Here is a 26,463-nt window from a genome sequence, read left to right as displayed (position 1 = left end):
AAGTGCATTGGAAAACAGTACTCCTGTGGAGATCAGGAACGGGATGAAAAGAGGAAACATCAAGCATCTCAGGATAATGAAACCGCTCTCATCTAGCTCTCCTAGTGCAGGTGCTAGCAGTGGGAAGCGCAGCCTTGTGGTGCCATCTCCAGGATGACCTCTTGTCTCCGCAGTCTGCTCTTTACAAACTACACAGGGTTCAGCTCAGAAAGTAGGAGGCTGAGTCACAGACAAGAATGTCTGGGAGGGTAAGGGAGGACTTAAGAAGAGTCGGCAACTGAAAGGGAAAAAAAAGGGCTGGGGATAAACTGATTTTTTTTTCCTCAAGGATCTCATTTTCTGAAATGTGTGAAGGAGCTGTCAGCATCATCCATTCTTGGCAAGCTCGCTGTGAGAGCAGTGTAGGGTACAGTCATTTGGTCTTTATTTCAATTCCTCTACTACCATGGATGTCCGTACTACTTAGGTTGGTCAGCTGAGAGCAAATAAACAAGTATAATAAAATCTGTGCCTCAGCAGACTAATGGAGAAAGGATGGGTAGATGAAGATAGTCAAAGTGAACCAGGTAACTTGAAGGGAAGAGTGAGGTTAGGATAAATGGGGGAAGAATGATGGAAGGGCTAACATTGATCATTGTACTCATAAATTGACATAATGAATGGAAACCCTTTATATGAAGAGTAAAAAAAGAAAGAAAAATCCTTTGCCATCTAAAATGTCTCAAATTTTTCTCTTCTAAGTATATACTTCCATGTCTTTGAGACTCTAATATTTGCAAGATAGATGGAAAGGCAGAGGTCATCTCTAGTGGCTGTTAATATAACAAATGAGATCTACTTAATAAATTTTAACCTGTACATGTTCATGAGTTGATATGTGCCTGCATATGTGTGTGTAAATTTGATGAACATAAGCACTTGTGTGTGTTTATGTATGCAAATCTACAAGTTTTGCTACTGCAATTATTATAGTCTACACAGAGAGATAAGGAGGTGAAAGGAAAAATCTTGGTCCTTAATGAATTCATCTTTTAGCAGATGAGAGAAAGAGGATTATTATTTTTAACCCTCATATATTTAGAAAACATACTAAATACTAAGTTGCCTAGTGATAATAATGATAACATGTCAGTTCTCAAAATCAGACTTTGTATAAGGAAAAATGAAGATTAGCCAGGTGCAATATTTCCTTCAGAATATCCAATTATTAACAAGGCTGAGATTTGAACTTGGATATGTTGGCCCTAAACCTGTGTTCTTCCTTCCAATCACACATGAGATCTACAATATTGTGCATGTCATGATGCACCCCACATGCATTTACGACAAAGTAACAATTAAATTTGGAAGAAAGAGAGAGAATCCTTTTGCCCAATAAGATAAGAAGACCCAAACTAAGCTCCCTGGTAAAGATCAGTGTTGATATTAGGCTGATAAAATCCAACATTATCTTTGTATAAAAAAGGAAAAATTTCTCCTGGCACATAATAGGTCCCGAAAAACTAATCGCTGCTCAAATTGATAAGGATAATTTATACCTAGATAGGAATATATGTAAGACCATAGGCATGTCTGCTTCCTGTACCTTGAGAATTAAGATCAGCCTGTCTACCCTCACCCCATCTGGATGTCCTGCCTATGGGAATAAGGTGAAGCCACCATGGCCTGAATGGTCTGGATGGAAGAAAAGCCTAATAAGACCCGAATGGTCACTCTTTACTCATGAGTTCAGGGACACAGGGCCCCTCCTGCTCCTAAATGCTTCCTCCCTGGATAGCCTGGTGATCGTTGATAGACAGACCTTCCTCTACAGAGAACATCAGTAAGCACAGAGCACTCAGCAGGAACCCTAGCTAGAGTTTGAACAAAGGGATGCAGGAGCAGGAGAAGGAAAGAGGAAAGGGCAGTGCACTTCTTAGAAGAGAAGCCTTGAAAGTATGTCTTCCCAGGCACAGTTCATAAACCTGTGAGCCAGGAGACGTTCCCTCAGCCTTAGTTGATGCACTTCCTGCAAGCTGTCACCCAGTCATGGCGCTTTGGCCTCCAGAGTTGGAACAGCATGACGCTTCTTACAGGATTTCCACCCAGCATGGTAGACAAATCAATACAATTGATGAAAGGAACATACGTGTCAGAAGGAGGTGGATCTTTTCTACTTTTTTTGATCCAGGGATACATGATAGCAACTCAGAGAGGACTGACTCTCAGTTCCTCCTTTGCATTTCAGTGACCCCACCACTGATCTCAGCGAAACCTTCATTCTGCCAATTCCTTCTTGTCCCATTTTACGGCTCTCAGTACCAGCCATTTTGAAAACATGTCCCTAAAGTTAAGGTGTTGTGAAATCATGGCAGAAAATATTTTAAGTAAAGCATCCATGCTCCAGAGTGCTTTTGCTATTTATCCTTCAAGATACTTTTCATGTGTGTGTGTGTGTGTGTGTGTGTGTGTGTGTGTGTGTGTGTGTGTTATATCTACACTTTGCTTTCATTATTTTTTTTTTTTTACAAACCATGAACTTATTCTCCTCAGAGTTCTTATTTTGCCTCTTTTTTCAACACTTTAGGCTATTGTCTTCTATATTCTTTGCTTATTACAACTGAGCAAGTATTGTTATTAGATATTTAAACTAAAAATTTTTTCTGCAGATTCTTTCAGCATTGTCACTCAATTATAGTGGCTTTCTCTTTAATATTTCTGAAACTTGTCTAGTTGTGAGTTTTTGAATTGTTTCACTATGTTTCTGAAACTGAAGCCCCAACCACTGTGTTATAAAACTAGTTCTCTTTCACACAGACAAATATTGTATGACTTCCCTCAATAGATCCCCAAAGATGTATAATATGGAGGTATTGATCTGAAAGAACACAGTCCTACTAATAATGGGGAAAATGCTGATGTAAGTATTATATCCAGGTCCACAGGTTAATTAGTATGTAGAATTACTTACCTGGCCTTTAGGAGTTTAGCATAGGACTTATGTGAGCAATAGGTCAGAAAAGTTAGATGAAAACCTAGGTTGGCAAGAGCCCAATTGGGGCCTCTTTCTAGTTTCACATTGGCAGCAACTTGGAATGAGGCAAACACTTGATTAGAGAAACACCTGAGTCCTTGGGCAGTGGGATGAAACAAGGAGGTGAGGCGGGTGAGTAGAGAGGTGAGGGATGATGAACCAGAGCAAATGCTAAGGAGAATGGCAGAGAACGTGGCAAGAATCCTTGCACAAAAGTGGAACTGACAGGACTTGGGATTCCAAAGGTTTAGGAGAAGAGCAGGACTCTGAAGTGCTAAGTTTAGGTGATGGGGAATATACAAAAAGGAAGACTGTTTTCAAAGGACAATGCTAATTCCAAACAGCATAGAATTGGAAGGGAATGATAGGGTTTATTTTTAAGTCAATTTCAGAGAATGGATGACCCACTTGATAGTAAAGGATTGACAGATTCTCTTTGAAAAATAAAATGAACAGTCTCTTCCCAATATGTATTACCAACATATAAGCTTGAATTTTACTCTCATACTTTCTTTTTTCTGTCTATCTTTCCTTCTTTCCTTCCTTCTTTCTTTCTTTCCTTCTTTCCTTCTGTCTCTCTCTCTTTCTTTCTTTTTAATAGCATCTACAGGTTTTTTAAAAAATGTACTGAATTTCAAGTTTATAGGACCTGGGAGAAGAAAAATTCAGAGGCACAGTCTCTTGTTATTGATTCCATTCAATCTACCAAAGAAAAGAGAAAGAAACTGAGGCTTTCACATGCCATATCTTATATGTTCTCTTGGGGTGGATACTAAGTTTCATAGTGCTATGTTGGATGGCTAGGGTATCTGAGTGAGGAAGAGGAAGGTGGCATAGTACCTGTAAGGCAAACTATAAAATAACAAAAAGAAAAAGGAAGGGTCCCAGAAACTGGTTCAGCATCCATGTTCAGAAGTACTCAAGGATGAATGGCAGTGAGTTGAGTCAGAATCAGACAAACTGTTCTTTTAGTTTCTGGCCCATAGACAGATGTGTTACTCAAAGCTTATAAGGCCTGTCCTTACAGGACAGAAGCATAACCTGACTGACAGGATTGTAATCACTTTGCATAACTACTCAGTAACATCAATTAATTAATTTTAGAAAGGAACAAGCTCTCGGCAAGCTTCCTGGATCCATAGCATTTTGGAGAACAATGATTCCCAGACAGGGAACGATAGCACAAGACATAGTAAGACACTGACATAATAAGTCAGACACTCCTAGGGTTTAAATGCAATAAGTATTGTCTACCATCCTATGGCATTAGGCAGACTTACTTAATCTCTATGAGATTCTTTTATTTACCTTTTTATTTGTGTCTCCTATGAAAGAAGGATTAAAATATCCATGGATAAAGAATCCCTCTCATTGACACCTATCTAACAACTTCCCTTTCTTTGGTGAAAATATTTTGGCCATGTCTGGGGTAACTGTCTTTACTTTATGTCAATATGGTTTGCTAACACTGAATCTACCCTCTGGTGTCTCTCTCGGCATGTGGCCTAATCAGGCCCATATGATTCAATCACACTAATTTTGCCTGAAGAAGTGAGAAGGCATTTTCTCTCTTTTGGAAGATGTATCCTGCCAGAGGCAACTTGGAAGAGTGGCTGAGGAAGAAGCGAGCACAGAGGAGAATGGAGCGGAGTGGTGGGGACAGAATAAGATGTGCCTCTAGATTTAATGGGGGTAGAGCTAAACTTAAATCTTCTCAAGCTTCAGATTCACAAGTGAATTATTTTTTTAAGTTACCTTATTCTATCATACCTCATGCTAGAGACTCGATCCAGAAACTATTTTCCAGGCTTATTTTTGGGGTTGATTTAAATAATGTTTGCAAGATGCAATTTTGGCACACAGCAAGTGCTCAACATATGTAATTTGTTGTCAAAAGTATGGACTTGGAATTCATTCACACTGATTTGCCATTGAACTAGGGGGAAGGAAAATGTGTCCACATGTTCGAATACATCGGGTATGGACTGGTAAGCATTTCCTGATCTCTTTGCTATCTGATACTGCTGACATATGTTTCCTCCTCACAAATGCCTCCCTCTTCTCGACATATCAGTGAGACAAACTCTGCCTCCAAAATAACAAAGGTTCATTATTGAGCTAACTCTTAATTTCTGGCAGGTGAATCTGTCACAGAAAGTACCTAATCACCATTTAACTGCCCCCATTTTAGCCAGTGTCATGCATATCAGACCAATATAATAAACAAGTCTGAACCTATTTTTAATTAGGTGAGATGGTGCTAAGGTTTCCTTGTCATTTTCATACTTAATAGGTTGCTCGATATGCATACTGAGAACTACTGTCCACTGAATTGTCTTCAACTTAACTCAGATTCCAGACTACCACATTCTTAAATCTCTAATAGAGAATTGAAGCCAAAGAGCTGAAGTCAAAGTACTAACTAAAGCTTTACTTATTTAAGGTATTTGTGAATTTTACATCTTTGTCTTCAGTGTTATACACAGTACATGGGCTTTTTAAATTTTTTATTTTATTTTGTTGTAAAGATGCTACACAGAGGGGTTACAGTTACATAAGTAAGGTATGAGTACATTTCTTATCCAACATTATTATCCACTCCACATGGGCTTTTAACTACTAAACTACTGAACTAAAGTAGACATTATTAGTATTTAAGAAAGCTTATTTCTGTTATGTTCATTTTGGTATAAAAGTGTAAAATTAGTCTTGAACTCTGGGTCAATATTTACTATTGCCAACAAAACTCACAAAGTCAGACAGACTAAGTTTAAAAACCTAGTGGCAACCAGGTGCTGGGAGCACATGCCTATAATTTCAGCTGCTCAGGCGGCTGAGATCTGAGGATCATGGCTCAAGGATAATGCATACATTTCTTACCAAGCATTGCAGCCTCCTCCTTTGTTTACCCTTCACCTCCCTTCCCAGCCTCCCCCCTCCCCCCCGCCCCGTGAGACTCTTATCTCCAATAAAATACTCAAAAAAGTCAGAAGTTGCACTGTGGCTCAAGTGATGGATTGCTTGTCTTGAGTACAAAGAGGCTCAGGGACAGTAGCCAGGCCCTGAATTCAAGCCCTAGGATGGGGGGAAAAGTCAGTGGTTACATATTTTTTATGTTATGATGGTTAGACTACCTCACTTTTCTATTTCATTAGAATGGAGATAATAATTATTACCTAACTATAGTGAGAATGATAAAGGCTGTGATTAATTGTGAGCCTAGACCATCATAGTAATTTAACAATAGGAATCTCTAAGTGGACTTTATCTGGATATTACTCAGCTCTCCCATTGTACGTTTTCCCTAATGAGAGCCCATCCTCCCTTCTTCATTACAGAAGTTTTAACAATCATTTTCCAAGGAGCTGAGACTGCTGCAGTAAGTGATACAAGGCATCATATAAAAAGTATTTTAGCACAATATTTTCCCTAAAAGATTAGGTGTCTTTTTATGTTTTACTGATAGTGATGGTGGTCCTATGTGATATTTCCATTACAGTAGGAAACAGGACAGGATGGATGAAAGGGATTAAGTACACTGAGAATGGGCATGGAAGGTGGCTCAGTGGTAGAGCGCTTGCCTTGCATTCATGAGGCCCTGGGTTCGCGTCCTCAGCACCACATAAGCAGAAAAAGCCAGAAATGGTACTGTGGTTCAAGTGGTAGAGTGCTAGTTTTGAGCTGAAGAGCTGAGGGACAGCACCAGGCCCAGAGTTCAGGTCCCACAACCAACAAAAACAACAACAACAAAAAAGAACACTAAGAGCTAAGTTCTATATTTGCCATTTACTAAGTAAGGATTAGGGGAGGATATTAAGTTACTTTTGTGTCCCTAAAAATAAAAACACATCTCATTCAACCTCAAATCATATAGTTGGATTGTATCTCAATTTCCACCCTCTGTTTCAGTTCCAAAGATGTCTATCCTCCGTAAGAAATATATTATTAAGTCAGATGCTGGTGGCTCACGCCTGTAATCCCAGCTACTCAGGAGGCTGAGATCTGAGGATCCCAGTTCAAAGCCAGCCCAAGAAGGAAAATCCCTGAGACTTTTATCTCCAATAAACCACTCAGCAAACTAGAAATGGCACTGTGGCTCAAGTAGTAGAGAGCTTGCCTTGAGCTGAAGAGCTGAGGGACAGCACCCAGGCCCAGATTTCAAGCCCCATGACCGACAAAAAGAAAAGAAAAGAAAAGAAAAATCTTATCTTCTGTGTCCTTGATATAAGCCAGACACCCAGATTCACAGAGAAGGAATCAAGCTGAATGATAGAGGTGTTAGATATTAAGCTTAAAGCAGGTAAAGTCCATCTCTGGCACAAAATGGGGAAAATTAACCTCAAAATGAAGCTAATAAAGGCGCAGAAAGCAGAATAAATATAAATATAATAGAAATATAGAGTCCACTATTAGCAATGTTATTACTGCTAATCTCCATGTATCCTATTTAATTATTAAAGCAGGCAGAAATGACTTAGTTTCCCCATAATCCCTTACCTAGTAAATGGGATAGAACTCAGACCTCAGTATTCCTGAGGCCCCAACTCTCTGGTCTGGCTTGCCTTTCTGTATAATGAATTTTTCACATTGGAAAGAACCCAACCACTATTGCTATAATTTAAACACAAAGGATATCCAATCGATTAAGAGTAACATTAGGCTAAAATATATTTTATATGATGCCCTAATTCCATTCTGGAAGCAATCTGGACACCTTGGAAGAAAGTTTGTATTTACAGGCCTCAGGGTAGTAATCACTAAAATAAGGTATGAATAAGAAGGTATACACTATCATTATTTTACATATGCATTTATTGCTTCTAGGGTTTTAGGACTATTGCCACACAAAATAAATACAATTGTAAAGTGTGCTAGGTGATCCTAGAAAGCAATGATTTCATCTTTTTTTATTCTATGAGCAATATTCTGTTATAACCCATAACCATTGAAAGGTTCATTTTAGGGATAGAGAAATACATTTGGACCCTAGCTATGGGAATAACTAGGCTCCAAGCCAGCATGATTAAAGAGTGTTTCTTTTAATTAAACTTGCTGGAAAATCTTAAACAGCCTCATGGTTTCTATGGACTTTAAAACAACTGGGTTCCAAGAGTAAGCTTCAAAATAAACATTGCTGTGATCCACAACTTTTCTGTAGCACTCAGGAAGTAGCTTAGTATCAGAAAATATAGACACATAAACAGTTTCATCCATAGCTATGGCACTGAGCAGTTTATAAGGTCTTAGGCTTTCTCTGGAAAAATTGTCATGTTTAAAGAACACATGGTGTGAAGGTGGCTCAGTGGTAGAAAGCTTGCCTGGCACGCATGAGGCCAAGGGTTCAATTCCTCAGCACCACATAAGCAGAAAAAGCTGGAAGTGGCTCTGTGGCTCAATTGGTAAAGCACTAGGCTTGAGTAAAGAGCTGAAAGACAGTGCCCAGGCCCAGAGTTTAGGCCCCATAACTGACCAAAAAAACAACAAAAAAAAAGACCACATGGTGGTCACTTGCTAAGCCTGGTTAGAGAAATACTCAGGCAGGCATGGTGACCAATAGACCTTTGAGTTTTACCACTCATCTATCTTCCTGAGCCAGATTTCCAGGGCTCATGGCTCCCTCTCAGAAGGGAAAGCCAAGAGACAGCAGTAATAGTGGCCATTGACTTAGGAGATCATGGGCTTTGGAAATAACTGCTTTTAAATCCTAGCTTTGGCATATTCCAGCTGTATGACTGCGGCCAATTTACTTAACCTCTCTGTGCCACAGATTTCCCATCTGTTAATTATGGTAATGAATAGCTTCCTTCAGAAGATTGTTGTGAGGATTAAATGGCTAAAGTGTGAACTTTAAAGTGCTTATTATTGCTTCACTGGGAAATATGTGTCTTTCTATTCCCAAAGGAAAAGGCTTATTCCTCTTACTTAACATAAAGATTGATTTGAATTCATGTTCACTGATAGCAGGTGATTTCATAAAGATGATAATTTTATGACATTTGGTTACCAGGACTTTGCGCATCAATTTCTCAGCTAGAAGACCCTTCTTCAAGGAATAAATAAGGAAAGACAGAAATTAACACAGGGAATGCTTTATAATTATGGCACGCTTAAACAAGATCATCCACCAGCTGGAAAATGTTGGACATGTACCATGCACATGAGAAATATTCTTATCTCAATTCTTGCCCATCATTTTAGGCAACACTTTTGTTTATTCCTATTGACAGAAAAAAACTTCTATCTCTTCCTCTGAATTACTGATGTTGGCAAATACTTATGATCATGTGAAAGGCTTGCTTGGGAAAGATCAATGGTTCATCATTTTCTCTTTGGCAAAACATTGATGTTGTTTCCAGGATAAACAAGGGAGAAAACATGTTTATTTATTTTGTTAATTCATTTTTAAAAACTGAGGTCTTTCTATGCACTTATAGCACTATAATAGGGAAGGAAGGAAGGAAGGAAGGAAGGAGGGAGGGAGGGAGGGAGGAAAGGAGGGAGGGAGGGAGGGAGGGAGGGAGGAAAGGAAGTGGGAGGGAATAAGGATTGCCTGATTTTATTATTTTTAGAAAAACATAGAGATGAAAGTGTCTCATGAATGAGGGACTACGTGAATCAAAAGGGAAGAAACGTTGACCAGGAAGATACAGTTGGATTCCTGGGCCTACGAAGGGTACAGCTGAACTTTGAAATCAAGGCTCAAGTAATTCCTAGGAAGAGCAATGTCCAAAGATAGTGAATACGCTTGTATGCCACAACACTTATTTCCGTTAAAATTGTCTTATTATGCCAGGGGAAGAAATGGTGTTATTTCATCTAAGAAGACCTCCTGTGTGTTGTCTCTGAGCCAACTTATTTGCAAATGGCTTGTCTTAAACTTTTTCAGGAAGTTTCATGACTTTTTAAAAATGATTGCTCTAATGCAGTTCTTTCAACTCACTCCCACAGGGAGTCGAGGGCAGTGTTAGGAAATGAAAAGTATTTTTTTTAATGCATGCATCTTAGTAGTTCATGGAGAAGTGAGAGGACTGTAGTGGAGTAGGGAGCTGTCATGATTCTTGATGATCTCTTCTGCGTCTAGGTCTAAAGGCTGGTGACGGACAATGTGACTTCAGGAGTCAATGATTTCTGGATACTAAAGGAGCTGGAGAGACATTACTGTCTTGGTAGAACGGAGCTTATTGACTCCTAAATGCCAAAGTCCTGTTGATTATAAAGTATGTAATTTAAGGATATATAGATTCTTTTCTAACCTCTTTTTTATGGTACTATTTATAGTAGTAAAAGCCAGATGCCTTTTCCTCTGTGCAGAATACATAAAATCAGGGTGCAGAAAATTAAACACGTTGGCAAAGGTTAAGATGCAAACTCCAATGGTATTAATAGGTAATACAAAAATTAACTTCTGTTATTTCCGTCGTATTCAATTGCAGCCACTTCTGTGCTAATTGAAGAGTGGTTAACAAAACTAAAAATACTAACTGCTCTGTTTCTCTTTTATCATATTTTCTCTCTTGCCTCTTCCTTCCTTCCATATTTTTTCATTTTTTCCATAAACACATTCCATTAACACATACTGTTGATTTCTTGTGAGACATTAATATTTATCTCCACTTTATTTTTCTTAAAAGTCAAGTAATATGTAACTATTATGAACATGGTTATATATGCACATAGTAATGACCTTTTCTTTAAAATGCCATAGACACAGGTAAAAAGAAAACCTTAACATTTATGCAAGTGAAAATATGCATGTTATAAAGTGCAGTTATGAAGTTATGCAGTTATGCAGTTATGAAGTTATGCAGTTATGAAGTGAATGTTTTAATCTCCCCCCAAATTTGTTGGTTAAATTATTTGGTTCAAACCTCTAACGTAATGATGTTTGGAGACTGGTGGAGCATTTGGAGGGCAATTACCACTGGACAAGGTCCATGGAAATGATGGCATCATAATGTAATTAGTGTCATTATGAGAATAAGAGATCAGAATTCTCCTTATGTCCAGCATAAGGGTGCCAGAAAAAAAAGGGGTCTCACCATGAATCAAGTCTGCTGACATATTGATCTTGAGCTCCTGAGATTGTAACACCATGCAAGTAAGAACTGGTTGTTAAGTGCCAGCCTCTGGCATTTTGTTACAGCAGTCCCTAACAAGATCATATATATTTGGTGATTCACATTCTATTTCTGAAAGACTACTGGTTGCAAAACACATGACAAGGCAAAGACCCAGAAGACCTGAAACAAATGGAAGACCAATTTACTTTTAGACTGAAGAGGATCTGCTGAGTTATACTATAAACCTTTGTGGAGTATTCAATACAATGCACAAAGTGCTTTTAGTAATAAAAACTACTATTAGTTTCTTCAAAAATATTTGCCTCACAAGTTCACCAAACCATAGCAAAGCCATAAAATCACTGTAGTTCACTAATATCAGCTATCCATTTGAGTTAGGAAGATATTTGTGATACAACTATGAATAGTCACTTAAAGCATTTACTGTTCCTGTTGTTAACTCCTGCTGTTTGGGAAGTGTAGATATTAATGCTCATTTACTAAGTGATGTCTTCTTAGTTTTTTTCTTTGGTAGGTCATGGGGCTTGAACTCTGGGCTAAGGCACTGTCCCTGGGCTCTTCAGCTCAAGGTGAATCTTCTACCACTTGAGCCACAGGGCCACCTCCAGTTTTCTGATGGGTAACTGGAGATAAGAGTCTCACGGACTTTCCTGCCTGTGCTGGCTTTGAACCATGATTCTCAGATCTCAGCTTCGTGAGTAGCTAGGATTACAGGCATGAGTCACCAGCACCCAGCCACTAAGTGATGTCTTTATGTGCCAGAAGATCAAGTGGAACTTACCAGTAAAACCTGTTTGGTACCACTCCTTCCTGGATAAGCAGCCACCTTCTCCCAAATTCAGCAGAACTGTATAACTGTAATGAAAAGAAGTTAATTAGCACCCAGCCTTAATCATCTGTGGAATTCATCAACATCCATTCTTTACATCAGTGCCCATTCATAGGGCACTGTCATGTGCCGGGTGAGCGTTTCATTTAAGTTATCTCTACTCCTGCATGGTCTTCAAAGCAGATGTCAACATCTCCCTTTTACAATTGAGAAAATGGAGGCTGAGAAGGGCTATCTTTTTTTCAAAATTACATGTGGGGTAGGTAGTGGCTTAAACTGGAGTTCATACATTGTTCTGCTTGAGAACAGTCATCTCCTTCATTGGACTTAGCTTGAGCAAATTAGAGAAAGGCCAGAGTTTTTAAAATCTAGACTATGTTCTAAGAGGACACAGCAGTACAAACTGAACCAGACGGGAACAATGAGAAAGGCATGAGGCAGCCCATGATAAAGAAAGGCAGTGCAGTTGATTAGGGATGCTTCACAGAGGCTGTGGAAAACCAACTGGGACCTAACAAATGACAGAGTTCATGCCAACGAAAATGGCACTATTCACAAAGGGAGCAGTGTGTGTCAAAATGATGACATGGGGGACAAGATATGAATAAACCTGAGCGATAAAATGCACTGGGATGATGAATATGCTAAGGGCCACTTAGCCATGACTCTGAATATCGAGTCAGAAAGAAGAAAATTGACTCAGTAAACAATGAGGAGCCGATGTCAGTCTTTGGAAGAGCAAACGAAGGAGACTTAGGGAAGGAAACTCTTCCCATAATCCAAGAGTTTGGCATGCTTTATTAATTTACCCACATGCACAATGCATGTGTGGATGAAGTATTATGGTTATTTTACAGATGGTTGCACAGCTGGTGAGATTTCAAATCCCTTTGCTATCCTGCTTTAGTACCTTACAAAGATACCAGAACGGCTGCCCGCGAGATGACCCTCCACGCGCTCCATCCCCAAATATCTTCTCCTCATATGACCTATTCTTCACTTCTTCCTGATGCAAGCCTTCTGTTTCTCTTTTCCTTCCTTTTTCCTCTCCCTTAATTTCTCTTCCCCTCCTCTTCCTCTCTTTTTCCCTTCTCTTCCTTCTGTCTTACTCTTTCGCCTTTCTTTTCTTGTTTTTTGTTTTTCCTTGCTTGTTGCTTCCTTGCTTGTTTGCTGGTACTTGAGGCTTGATCTTCCTGGGCTTGGCTTGCGAACTCAGAGCTGTTACTCTACCACTTGAGCCACATTTCCAGCCCTACACTTTGCTGATTCACTAGAAAGGGAGTTGTGAACTTTTCTGCCTGGGCTAGCATGGAACCAGGATCTTCTGGACTCAGCAACTGAGTAATTATCCTTACTATCTTAAATAATTAGGATCGTGAGCTATCAGCACTCAGCTATTGCTCTGATTATCTTCATATCATTCCAGGACCTTCTGGCCCCAACGTATTTCCCAATTTCAGCCCCCAAAATCCTGTTTCCCTACCATCTCTGGTTCCCATATGTGTTTGGTCACTGACTTGAAACCTCTAGAACATATCCTTTCTGCCTTATGTCTGGCCTGTGGCCTACTTGCCCCTCAATAGTCTACCATCCTATCTGTCAGCTCCTACATTTCATGGATGGTGAGTCAACCTGCACTGAGTACAACCACGAGGCTGCCTACTCCTCTCTCCCCAGACACAGCACACAGTGAAATGTCAAATGACTAACCAAGTGACTCACCGAGGACGTTGATGAAGTCACGTACAGCCCGCTGGGAGTCCCTGCTGACCCTCCAGTGGAACTACTATGCTTCCGATCAAAACATTGTGAATCCCCAAATGCATGGAATATCTGGCTCCTAAAACAGTAGCTCTGTCACTTCCAACTATACCAAATTCCAGCATCGAGCCAAGGAGAATGGGTAGCTTTCAGTTCCAAAGTATCTTTTTTCATAACCTTTCCTTTGCCCATCGCCAAAATCCATCCCTTGAATGACTTTCAAGTCCCTGTGTTAAAGGCTCACAGTGTTAGTGGGGTGTGGTGGGAGATTTGACACTGTGGCATTTACAAGCGATTGGTAGGTGACTAGAAGCATGTTCAAAGGGGATCATGGGACCCTGGGCCCTTACTTCTGGGCCGTAAGGTGAGGAGCAGTTTTTCTCTGCCACATCCTCACGATGGTGCATTTCCTTACCACAGGTGGAAGCAACAATGAACAATACCATATCATGGAACCTCCAGAAATGTGAGTGAAACCACCTTTTTCTGTGTATACATTCATTATCTCTGGCATTTTATCATAGAATGCTGACTGACACACTCATCATGCCTAAAAGAAAAAGAGCTTCTAGCTACACTCTTGTTTGCTGTGTTTTAAGAAGGCCGAGGAGAGATGGGAGAGAGCTCTCTTCCTAGAGAGAAGAGACCTAGGATGGGACAACTTGCTCTTTTGTTACTCAGAATCCAAGCTGTCTGTACAACTGTGATTCTCATATCTTGCACATCTTTAGCATCTCACAGAGTCACAAAGACTTGTGCTAACAACAGGTGTCATTTATTGCTCTCTCTCTCTCTCTCTCTCTCTCTCTCTCTGCACTTGGCCTACTGTGTATGAGTATGTGCATGTATGTGTGTACTTGTGCATGCATGTATGTGTATGTGTGCATGTATTTATGTGCTAGAGCTTGGCTTTGGCACCACGCACTCTCACTTAACTTTCATGCCCACATCAGTCTTACCATTTGAGCTATTCCTCAGACCTGGCATGTTACTGATTAATTCAAGATGGATTCTCTTAGACTTTGGTGGCTGAGCTGACTTTGAATCACAGTCCTTCAGTTCTCAGCATCTTGAATAAATCGGATTATAGGCCTGAGCCACCAGTGCCCAGCTTGGTCTACTTAGTTATTAAGCCCAGAGATATACTTACTTTGATAAGCTTAGAGTAAACAAAAAATAATTCACGATATTGGAATGTGACTGTGTCTGTATGTAAATATATAGACATCTACATTTATATGTAAAGCTTAGTGCATAGAAACAGGATCAAGGTGGTTCAAAATAATAATAATTCTGTGCATGAAAGGTGGATCCATGTTGCTCCTGTAAGAACCAAGCAGTTACTGTGAATCATGTTGTGACTGTTATAACAAGGGATTTTCATTTCCTTTCCCACAGAGAATTGTCTCAGAAAAGAATTCCTGGATGGAAGAATCTATGCTTTATCTTTTTCCCTATGACTTTTAAGATTTCTGCATTAGGCTTGGATTCCACCCTGTGGATCAGGCAGGTATCTGTTAATATTACTGGATAGCTTCAAAAGTCTGCTTCGTTATTGGTGAGCATCTAAAGATCCATCAAGCAGTGGATATGCAACCCAACGTAACAAGCCAAGTCTCCTGTCCAGCCCAGTGACATCCTTTTCAATTCCATCTTTGGAAAGACATCCTTGGTGGACTGACTTTCCCAGCTTCTACACTCACCTAGCTCATCCCTGTACTGTGCTTCCAATGATACTGCCAACCTTTATTGAAGGTTGCTTCCGGACTTGCCTACCTCCATGCCTGCCTTTCAGAACTACATCAAAGGCTACCTTCTCTATAACCCTCCCACTACCCACTGAGATTTCCACTGACTCCTCTCCAGAGATATATGGTCTATCCAACTCTTGAGCACACGTTCGTATTTCACTTTTTTTACTAGTCTTTTGAGTCTTCTAACAACACATAGCAGAGATTCCTTTCTATATAAAATGACTCTACAATATCTGAAAATATGCCCTGAGTCTTTAATGTGACTGCAATTCTTTTAGATGTCATGAACTCACCCTTCTGTACCTACAGGTGCCTAGAACATACAAGATAATCATGGGGAAAAAAAAGTATTGATCTACACAATCAATCTCCTGCTCATGAATCTACATAGGAAGGCGCTCAGATTTCTCTGTGGATGAACAATGGTAATTTACCACAGGAATACATTTTTACTTCCATGGATAGATAGTGAGAGTCCAGCATCTTAAAAGAAAGAAAATCTATAAATATCATGTGAAACACTCAAGCATTTGCACAAAACGGTCCTGCATATTTACTCAGAGACAAAGCTACTCTGTGTATCCCCACCTACTACTTCAAACATTTTCTCCCTAAGAAGTTAATTGTCCGGTCTGGTGTTTCACCAAGAAAGGGAGAAAACAACAACTCTCTGCTATTCAAGTTAATGTGTTAATTAAACCTACAGAGTCCAACAGCAGTGTACCCCTGCACAAAGAAGGGAAAGGTATCAAAGCACTTTACCCACTGATTCCATTTCAGCTGCCAGTGGAAGGCTTTTCCTGTAGAATGAGTCAATGTCCCTTAATAAAATTCATAGTGTTGGCAGCACCTAAATAAGATTTATTTCCCTCCCTGTCTGTCTCCAACTCCAAGGTTTCTCTTGATGGTCAGAACACAGAACTGAGAACTATCATTACTATCTGTCACATCAGAGAAAATGGCAGCAGCTTTCTCCAGCATTGCCAAGCCTAGGGAGGAAGAGAGAGAAAGCTTGGGGAAGCGAACAAACACTTGAGCAAATTCTAGGAGAGCCACATTCATCTACTAACTCTTTGTCATGCACCCAGCAAGGCCATTCTTAGAGCACCTTTGTTTCTGTTCCTTCAACACTGGTACAAAATAGAGGAAAAGAATTTAAGACATACAAAGTGTGTGGTGGCGGGGGAGGTCTGGGTAACTAAGAATGTAAGGCGAAATCCTTCTTGTCTAAAATCATTCTGCTTGATCTGAAACCACTTCTCTGCTTTAGTAAATATAGCTTAATGAGCACAAACCTAACATTTGTCTCTACTCAAGATCTATTAGCATCCGCCAGGCCTTACCCTCCACACTGTCATTATGATGGTCTGAAGCTGTCAACACTTCTCTTCTGCCATACTCCTCTCCAGAGTGCTAAAAAAAAAACCTCGCTCATTGGCTTGTTTTCTCATCATTTGCCTTCATCTACTATAAAAAAAGTGCAGATAAAACTACACTTATTTGTAAAGGATTTAAATTCCACCATTCCAAGGGTTAGATTTGCTGGGGAAGTGAGGACTAACCTTCATACATCCATGGCACCCTCCTAAGAGGCAAAACTGTAAATTCAATGATGGACACCAGCTAGTAGAATAAAGAGGACTCATACCAGGAGAACAATTACGTTGGGTGTGTTGATATAGCAGCTAATAAAGATGGGGTGGGAGAAAAGGAGTCTAGGGGGAGGAGTTCCCTATTGCTCTTTTCCTCTTTTTTGCCAAATGTACATGGTGGTAAATCAATATTAAAGAGTGGTGTCTTTCTCCTAGAAGAAGGGAAATTTGACTTCCTTAGTTTGATGAAAAATAAAGTTGGCACTTAGTATTATCCCTGGTAAGCTTTTTCAGTATTCCTAAATTAGATCAGGGTCTCTTTTGAGATCGTAAGATACATATTATGAATTTTCTCTTGCCACCAGGAAATGGGTAAAAGGACACCAATTCCAGAGAAATTGATTGCAAGGGCAATGGACCTAAGACTTTGGTGATGGAATCGGACTCTGTTTGCCACAAAGCTGCGCAGGGTGACTTCCCCCAGTGGGGGGCCGTTTCCTGGATCTCTTCCACACAACTGCTTGAGAGGCTTCCTTTGGAGAACTCTTTCCTGCTGTTGGTTGTTTTCAAGGTTGCCTGCTTACTCCTCTTTCCTTTTCTGCCCTTAACGTCTTGGAGGCAGGGTGCCTGCAAATTGCACTTCTGGAAAAGGCTGACAGAAAAACCCTGCCAGTCCTATTTATTTGTTTCATTCTAATACTGCCCTGGGGATCGCCGAGGTACACAGCCCTCATCCCCCTCATGGCTCTCCGGCTCCCAGTGCTGTCTCTGCATTCTTTTTAGAAAGAAAGAGATGACACCTTCAGGACTTCAGATAAATTCCTAATGCCAGACCTGAGGCTTTGCACCTAGCAAGTTCGCTTTTCCAACAGGCTCAACAGGAAGAAAGAGAAAAAGTTCAGCAAGTCTTCAGAAGTATGTCCTCCTGCTCTGGATCCGGAGCATGATAAAGGGCCTGAATCCATTCTGAGGACACCTCAAAAAATCTATAGCAAGCCCAGCTCTGGTGATTCACATCTGTAATCCTAGCAACTCAAGACAGGTCAAAAAAGTCCCTGAGACTCTTATCTCCAATTAACTATCAGAAAACCAGAAGTGGTGTTGTGGCTCAAAGTGGTAGAATGCTAGCCTTGAGCAAAAGAGTGCCCAACCCCCATGACCAACACACACACACACACACACACACACACACACACACACACACACACATATAACTGTAGCAGGAAATAAACAGTGAGGGAACCATAATGATGTCTTAGACAATCAACACCAGCTACATTCCAGGAGAGATTTCTCAAAGATAAAAATCTGATTCTAAGATATATCAACAGACAATATACAGGGATGAGAACACTTATTTACAGCATTATGATGGCCTGTTAGGATAAAAAAAAATTAGCTGGGCACTGGTGGCTCAGGTTTGAAACTGTAGATGCTCAAAAAGGCTTGGGTCAGTGAGACTCTTCCCTCCAATTAACCAATAACAAACCAAAAGTGGAGCTGTGGCTCAACTGGTAGAGTACTAGCCTTGAGCAAAAAAAAACTAAGGGATAGTGCTCAGGTCTCAATTCAGGATGCAATCTGAACAGGAAGAGGAGAAGGGAGGGAAAGAGAAAGAGGGAAGAAGAGAGAGGGAGAGGGAAAGAGAGGGAGAGATAGGAGGTAAACCTGCAAAAAAAAAAAAAAAACCTTTCAATGTGGACCTTGGAGGAAAAATCAAACATCTAAAGACACAGAAAGAGAAATGTTCCAGAGGAGTGAGTCAGTGTGAGTAAATAAACACAGCAGCAAAGTTCAGAGTAGTGGTTTTGTTTTTCTCTGATCAATAGCAAGAGACTCAGTATGGATGGGATGCATGAAGAAAAACAAAATAGGAACTGAAGCAGCTGATAGAGCCTGGCACCAGACTGGGTATATACAATCCTATCAAAAGTTGTGGGGAGCTAATATAGGTTGAATCCAAATATCAGCAAGGTCAAAAGACAAGAACACTGAGGCTGAACACTCAGACTTTGCTGATGAAGAGTGAGAAGGAATGATGACACATTGCTGGCTCCATCCATCTCTCCTGTGGCTAGATTCATCAAGTCTGTCACTGGCCATTCCTCAGCTGTCACTGACATCTGTCACATTCCTCAAAGATGTGTTTTGCACTCTGAGGACTGGGGTACGGGACAGAGGAAATTGGCTGGGAAGGAAAGGCTGTTATGTGTCCATGGGTCATTTTTATTTGGAAATACTTTCTATGCATTTTGATCTGAAGGTAGAGAGAAAAGTATTAGGATAAAAGTCTTGCTCCTCAGGGTTCTTAAAGACAAGTATTGGTGACACAGAACCGATGAACAACTAAATAAAAAGAAAAACACTTGCACATGCAAATATATACTTCTGTTTTAAACTCTGTAATAGCCATGAAGTGACGCAATTATGCTTGTTCCAACCTTCATTTCAATCTCTTGTACAATGCTCATCTTCCCTTATTCTTGCAGCCCATTTCTATCCAAAAATAACGGGAAAGTGGATGAAACTGTTTCAGGTAGCAAGAGAAAAATAATGCTACAAGCAGCTTACATGTGGCATCTAAGTGGAAAAACAGGCCTTTCTTGTTTGCATCTGATGGCATTTGCGCTTGAGAATTTGTTTTATAAACAAGGATTGGGGTTGACATTTAGCAAGCTCCCTGGATTCCACTCTAATTGCCAGTTTTGTACTTGGATACTTAAGTTATTTACATATTCATGAGATTAGAAATCAGCTCTGACATTGGGAAATTTCAAACACATGGAAATCTTGCCAAACCAGCATGGTATACTTTATATAACTGAAGAGGGCCTTTTTACTAAACCCAATGCCTTGAGCAAATGTGATGGCCTTAGGTAGGTAGATAGCAGTGTCCTCTCTGATTTGTGCATATGCAGTGTCTCTAGGGGTTGAATTTCAAAAATCCACGTCTTTTTATCCCCATCTCACTCCCTGGACATTAAAGGGGCTCCTCTATCTATGGAAAAATAAATAAAATTACTATGAAGGTAAATATGATTTAATAGTTTGACGTCACTATAATCACTATATTCTAAGTGCTCTATACCTGCTCTCCCTTATTGATTGCATTCTACTTCTACAGTAGTTTTCAGTGACTCACTAAAAAAGTATTCAGAATGTTAGAGGCATGGCTTGAGTGGACAGAGCACTAGCCAATGAGCGAAAGAAAGTATCATATATTGATTTCAAGTCCTGGCTTCAGACCATAAAACAAATACGTAAAATATAAATCATTCCGTATTGATAACAATGTCCATACTTCCCAAATTGGAGACTCAACTAAGGTAGTCTCTGCCTGAGGCAAGCTTCCATCTTCCCTGGTTCCGCAATCTGCTGTCTCAAGGCCCTCGTAGAACACATCTATGCGATGCTTGCTCTAGGCCAGGCTCTGGGTCCTGGTTAACATGCATCATCCACCAGTCCCACCAGACAAGGCCTGCTAATTCTTTCATTATGCAGTGAGACACTACAACAATCAAGTGAACCACACTCACACAGACAGTGGCAGAGGCTGATGAAGAGTGACACTTCTCCTATCTTGCTCTCTCCCGTCTATGGTGAGAAACCACTAGGATGGAGAATTTGAAAATGCTGATAGATCAAGAAGTTATTCTCAGGGAACTCCAGCACTCAAAGCAGATGTAATAAGCCGTGCCTCTGCCTGAGGGACCATTGAATATAGCAGGGAATGATCAAAAGCAATAAAAGGAAACTCATTTTTAAAGGAAGTATAGATATAAAATTGTTTACATAAAATCTGTAGACTTGCAGAAAGAGGGGGAAGACAGTAAATATGACAGATAGTAAAACTATGCGTGTGTGTGTGTGTGTGTGTGTGTGTGTATATATATATGTATATATTTATTTTTTTTGCTGGTCTTTTTTTTTTTTTAATGTGCTTGTACCTTGGCTATCAAATGCCCTGGTAGTACACTTTTTCTTTTTTACCGATTTATGATCTTAACTCAAAGTGAGCCTTAATTTATATTAATGAATTTAATATTGATATTTAGTATTTTCATTATTTGTGAACAGAAACTCCCTTAATGAAAGCAGATTCCTCCTGAACAAAAAACAAAAATGGTGAAAACTAAGAACTTTTTTCATTCTTCTTTTCTTTTTTGCATGAACTATGATTCTCTGAAATGCACAGTAAATCTCTAATGAAACAATTTTCTTATCCTTTGAACTGCTCTTGGGTAGAGTTTCAAAATAAGTGAACTCATATAATTATTAAATTTTCTTTGTAAAAACTGTCCTTTTTATAAAGATTAAAAGAAACATCTTCACAATATTTTGGAGGGGAGGTGAAAATTTTAATACACAATAGATGATGGTCCGCTTTTAGTAGTAAATCTAAAATTCTCCCCACAGGTCCATGGATGAAGGGGTTGGAGCCCAGATGGTGGTGCTGCTTTGGAAGTTTCTGGAATCTTTAGGAATTGGAACATACTTGGAAGAAGTACATCACTAGGAATGTACCTCTAAAGGTTATAAAAAGAAGCTCTCAACTTCCTGACTGCCACAAGATGAGGAAGCTCCTCTGTTTCCCACAGCTATTGCCAGAATGTTCTGTCTGAGTCCATGAAGCCAAGCAACCATAGCCTGAAAAATCTAGCGCCAAAATAAAGACTTCCTCCTTGAAGGTGTTCCCTGGGGTATTTTGGCTTCCACTACCATAAAAATGATAAGTGCATCAACCAAGCTGTCCTAAAGACTTTGGCTCCCCTGCACTGCTCTCATTAGTCATCTGAATGTGATTGTTTTAACCTTAAACAATTTAACATCTTTTGAAGTAAAGTAGAGAGAGAGAGAGAGAGAGAGAAATTGAGAAAGACTAAAAGGAAAAAGTGAACTGGGGACCCACAGAGGTTGAAGAGGTTTCTTTAACTTCTCCAATAACTCCTTGGTAAATTTTTGAGTTAGTTGTAAAATAGTAACTCAAAAATAAAAATAAGAGATCAGAACATTGAGAATGAAAACGGGCGTAATTTTATCAAAAGAGATAAATCGGAAGGTTTAGATTTGAAATCCACCACACAATCCTGCTCTGGCCCTAACATGAGCACATGCTTCCCAGGTCCCCACAGCTCATTCCTAGCCTGCTCTGTTCTATTAGGAGTTTTATGTGTCCTCCGACGTCTTGACCATTTGAGGAGGTCTGGATCTGATATCCTTCCTAGTCCAGGACATGGGCAAGCAGAGAGCAACCCAGTACACTGCCTACTGCTAAAGAGTAAGCCCTCTACTGAAAGTCAGCGGCAGCAGAGCTACACAAGGAAGCTCAGGCCCTGCCAGGCTACGTGAGGAAGGCTGGGGCCTCCCATCCACTCCCATGGCGTAGCCTTGGTTCTGGTAGTGTGTCCCTTCTGTGTTGACTTCACAGCATCACATTCTCCCTTCCACAAATCGCTCCTCCAACATAAACCCTAAAAGAAATGCCAGGAGCTCAGTGATAACACGTTCCACAGAGCTGAGGTATATACATATATTCTTACACTTTCTCCATATTTTTTTTCTTCCCAGACACATCTGCTCTTTGTTTTCTCTCATTTTAAATGTTTCTCAACACATCATGTTTAGTGAAGTGTTTAAGACAGACTGAGAGGTGCTGTTGGAGGAAACGTTTTATAGCACAGTTTTGTACATTAGTTTATTGCCAAATTAAAATCAAGTTGTAATGTGGCAGGCTCAGTCTGCTGCTAAGCCTCTCCCTTGCGTGGATTTGTGTAGAGGGAAAAGTTGGAGAAAACTATCATTGCTCCATTTCTAAATACAAAGAAACAAACAACAATGCCAAAAAGAACAGAACTTTTGCTGGACACTGCTAGCTTATGCCTGTAATCCTAGCTATTCAAGGAGGCAAAGATCTGAGGATTGTGTTTCAAAGCCAGCTTTGGCAGTAAAGTCCATGAAACTCTTATCTCCACTTAATCACTAAAAATCCAGAAATAGAGCTGTGGTTTAAGTGGTAGAGTGTGAGCCTTGAACAAAAAAAGCTAAGGGACAATACCCAGGGCTCTAAGTACAAGCCCTAATACTAGCACCCAAAAAAAAGAGCTTTTGTTTTCATAGTGATTAAGTTTCAGAAATAAAAATAAATAAATAAAAGATAGTAAATGTCTCCTAGTTCTATAATAAAGGCTACAGAATTCTTTGTACTATCTGTAATGATTTACTGTTGCAGGAAGTCTAAGGAACCAGGCTTTACGTGGATATTAGCCCTAATTATCCCTCTGCCCATTTGCCATGATCCATCTTTAATGTCTCCAAGGTTTACTATTTTGGAAATCCAGGACCTTCCAAAGCTATATTCTCAAAGACAATGTATTTCAAGGACTCTAAAGGAATCTTGCTCCTTTTTCTACACTAGGTTAAGTCCTATGACAGGGTTTTCAAAGTATTCAGATAACTTCTGTATCAACCTCAGTAGAAAGAAGATCTATAAACCCATACCCTTCAGTCATTCTTAGGGTGGATGAAGAGGCATATCCTCATTCAAGAGGGTATTTACCTCTGGGAAACCGTGCTAATTTTATGTGTTGCTATGATTAGGAGGAAGGATGTCTGGATACCTGTTAAAGGTTATCTTTGGATATCTTTGCAGAGGTATTTCCAGAACACATCCACATTTGATTCAGAAGATCAACAAGATCTATCTTCCTTCTCCAATACAGACAATGGAGTAGGTATTATGTAATCATTTGAGGTACCAAAAGTGTGAATTTGTTTATTTGCTTCTCTCTCTCTCTTGCTCTCGCTGTCTCTGTGGTCTTTCCCTTTCTCTCTCATCTCACTGTGTACTCAAAGTCCAGAATTTCCTATTACACCTGGCAGTTCTTGTCTTTTTGAACTTTCTGGGCTGAGACATCTATCTCCTCCTGACTTCAGATATCAACACTCCTGATTGTCAAGCCTTTTACTTTGAAGCAGACATTGGCTCTAACACTTTCTCTCATTCCTAATTCTCAGGGATTTAGACTTGGACAGAATTATACTACAGTCTTTCTTCATTTTCTAGCTTGCAGATGGCAGATCTTAGGATTCTGAGTCTCTCTAAGTCCTTGCTCATTCTCTCTCTCTCTCTTTTCCTCTCTTTCTCTACCTCTTTCTTCCTCTTATTGGTTCAGTTTCTTCAGAGAAATATGACTGGTATAATCACCTAGATATTTATAGCATTAAAAAAAGTCTAAAACATCAAAACATCTTGATGTTTGTCAAGTGTGAAGACATTTGTCTGTACAAATTACTCCTTGATTAAAAATTAATGTTGTTTTCTTTTTAATGAAAATCTGGCCTCCCATGAAATCTGTAGCCAGTAAAATATGTTGGTCCAGAAAGGACAGTCTGTTTGACAAAATCCTCATAAGAGACACATCAAAAAGCCCCCACTGGGTGTTTATGCATTCGAGTGGAAATTGTCAGAGCTGAGCACTATAGTCCCTTTGGGCCTACAGTCTTCAGGCCTGAGATCCAAGTTCTATCCTTAGAGGCCTTAAAAGTCTCATTCACTGAAGTAGAGAAAAAACAAAGTCCAGGAAATGAGGAGAGGGGATATAGCTATTGTTTTAAAAGACAATTTAAAAAAACAGTCAATAAGCAAAGAGGGGAGGAACACTATTCTTTGGTAAGTTACCAAGGAGTTGCCACCTCTTCAAGGTGTTTTCTAAGAAATAATGCTTTCCTGAGGATTCTATTTGCCAAATTTGATGTGACACTTCACCCAGCAGATTAAATGCTCGCTCGTGGCTGTGATCTCAGCTGGGAGTTCTGGCATTAACAACTGTCACAGAAAAACCAATAAGCAATACTTGTATGGAAGAACAAATACCCCCATTTCTCATGCTAATGGAATGAGGAGCCTGCCACTACCAACACATGGCCCTCCTTGGTGCCTACAGCTGAAAAGTTAAATCTTAAAAGCCCCATGGAATATAGGTTATGGTCAGGTCTGATTTCCATTTCTTAGTGGCCAGCCCCCTCCCAAATTTACTCCAGCCAATTCCATAATTCATGCAATGGCCGCATCCCACTCTTCTCCAGCTAAAGACGCCCTTTATCATTACATAATGAAAATCTTGAGCTCTTGGGACCCCCTATTACACCTTACTACAAGTCCCAGAATGCTTTCTACTTTATTCTCTCTGGAAAAAGGTAGGCCAAATTGGCCTCTGCCTATGTGTTTCCCATAAAAATGAAAACTCTATCAAATTTCATAGAAAGATGCATTCTATTCTGACAACATATACTAGGTGCGATAGTAACTGGTTTTTCCTCTTTGAGAAATGTATTTATTATGAGCTCAGCTATTGAGATCCTTAGTATTATACAAAACAAAGGTAGATGAGACTTCTCTCAGGGGTACAATGACAGGATTATAGGATTCACTGAGTCTACTACAAAAGATTTCAGTTCAGATTTTTGGATATGATATCTGAATGGCTTGCTTTTTGCCTCATATTAACATCATTCATTCTTAGGTCACCACATTTTAACCCTTGTAAATCCATGCTACAAATACATATATCATCTCCTAACCAAACTTGCCAAAAACTTAAATAGAAAAACAAAAAAATATCTTTGCTTAACAATTAGGCCAAACATTGTAATTAGTTGAAAAATATGTATTATAATTAACATAGAATTTGTTTTAAATAAACAGGAAAAAAACTTTCATCTCATGACTGTTGTTTACCTGCCCTGTATAATTAGTTGATATTCCTCTTGAAGAGTATTTACTTCTTTTCCAAAAAAATCTAGCATATTTGTTAAAGTATGAGGGAAACATTTCCTATTTCCTCCACAGTTAATAGATCACTGGATCTCTATCCATACAACTTTCGACTACCAATTTCCTATCATTCATCCAGGCACTTTGCTGATATATCTATCAATAAAGATATCAATAAGGATACCACTCTTTGGGACTCTCTCAGACTGCAGTAAACTCATACAGATTAACTAACTTCATATGAGTTCCTTGTTAGAGTTATTTTATTAAAACACTATAGCTAAAACAGATGTGAAGTCTAATACTTTTCACCCCATTAGACATGCACCTGCATTTTTAATTACTCACAGAAACACATTTCAAGGAAAAGGAATCTCATACCCAATCTTGTCCAGCATAAATAGCTGGGTAGAGACCCCAGTTTGGGCATCCTAATTATTCTGTCACACGGATGAAAGGAAATACTGCATGACGTGTTGGGACACAAAGTGTTACATTTCTCAGCTTCTTCTCCAATATACCCACAAAGGTGCACAGTTTTCATTTTGCCAGGTAAATCTGGCCCTTTACTGTGCCACTGGCATCAAGGGAAAAAATTAACCAACTGTCAAAAAGAATACAATAACCCAGCAGATTAAAGGACCGAGTACAGACTTCGCC

General features: G+C 39.7%; 1 protein-coding gene across 4 annotated transcripts in view; it reads right to left on the bottom strand.

Annotated features, from left to right (window-relative positions):
• Sorcs1 (sortilin related VPS10 domain containing receptor 1) overlaps positions 1-26,463 on the bottom strand; it is a 514,871-nt gene that overhangs the window by 149,389 nt on the left and 339,019 nt on the right. For all 4 annotated transcript variants that reach the window (XM_042689577.1, XM_042689575.1, XM_042689574.1 and 1 more), the window contains exon 5: positions 11,876-11,949. In XM_042689577.1, coding sequence (XP_042545511.1) covers positions 11,876-11,949 — 74 coding nt within the window. The remainder of the gene's footprint in view (positions 1-11,875; positions 11,950-26,463) is intronic.

Source organism: Dipodomys spectabilis, unplaced genomic scaffold (assembly GCF_019054845.1).
Source record: "Dipodomys spectabilis isolate Male_0828 unplaced genomic scaffold, ASM1905484v1 ptg000125l, whole genome shotgun sequence".
NCBI classification, from domain to species: Eukaryota; Metazoa; Chordata; class Mammalia; order Rodentia; family Heteromyidae; genus Dipodomys; species Dipodomys spectabilis.
The sequence above is the reverse complement of the archived record's forward strand: the minus strand, read 5'-3'. Positions and strand labels throughout refer to the sequence as shown.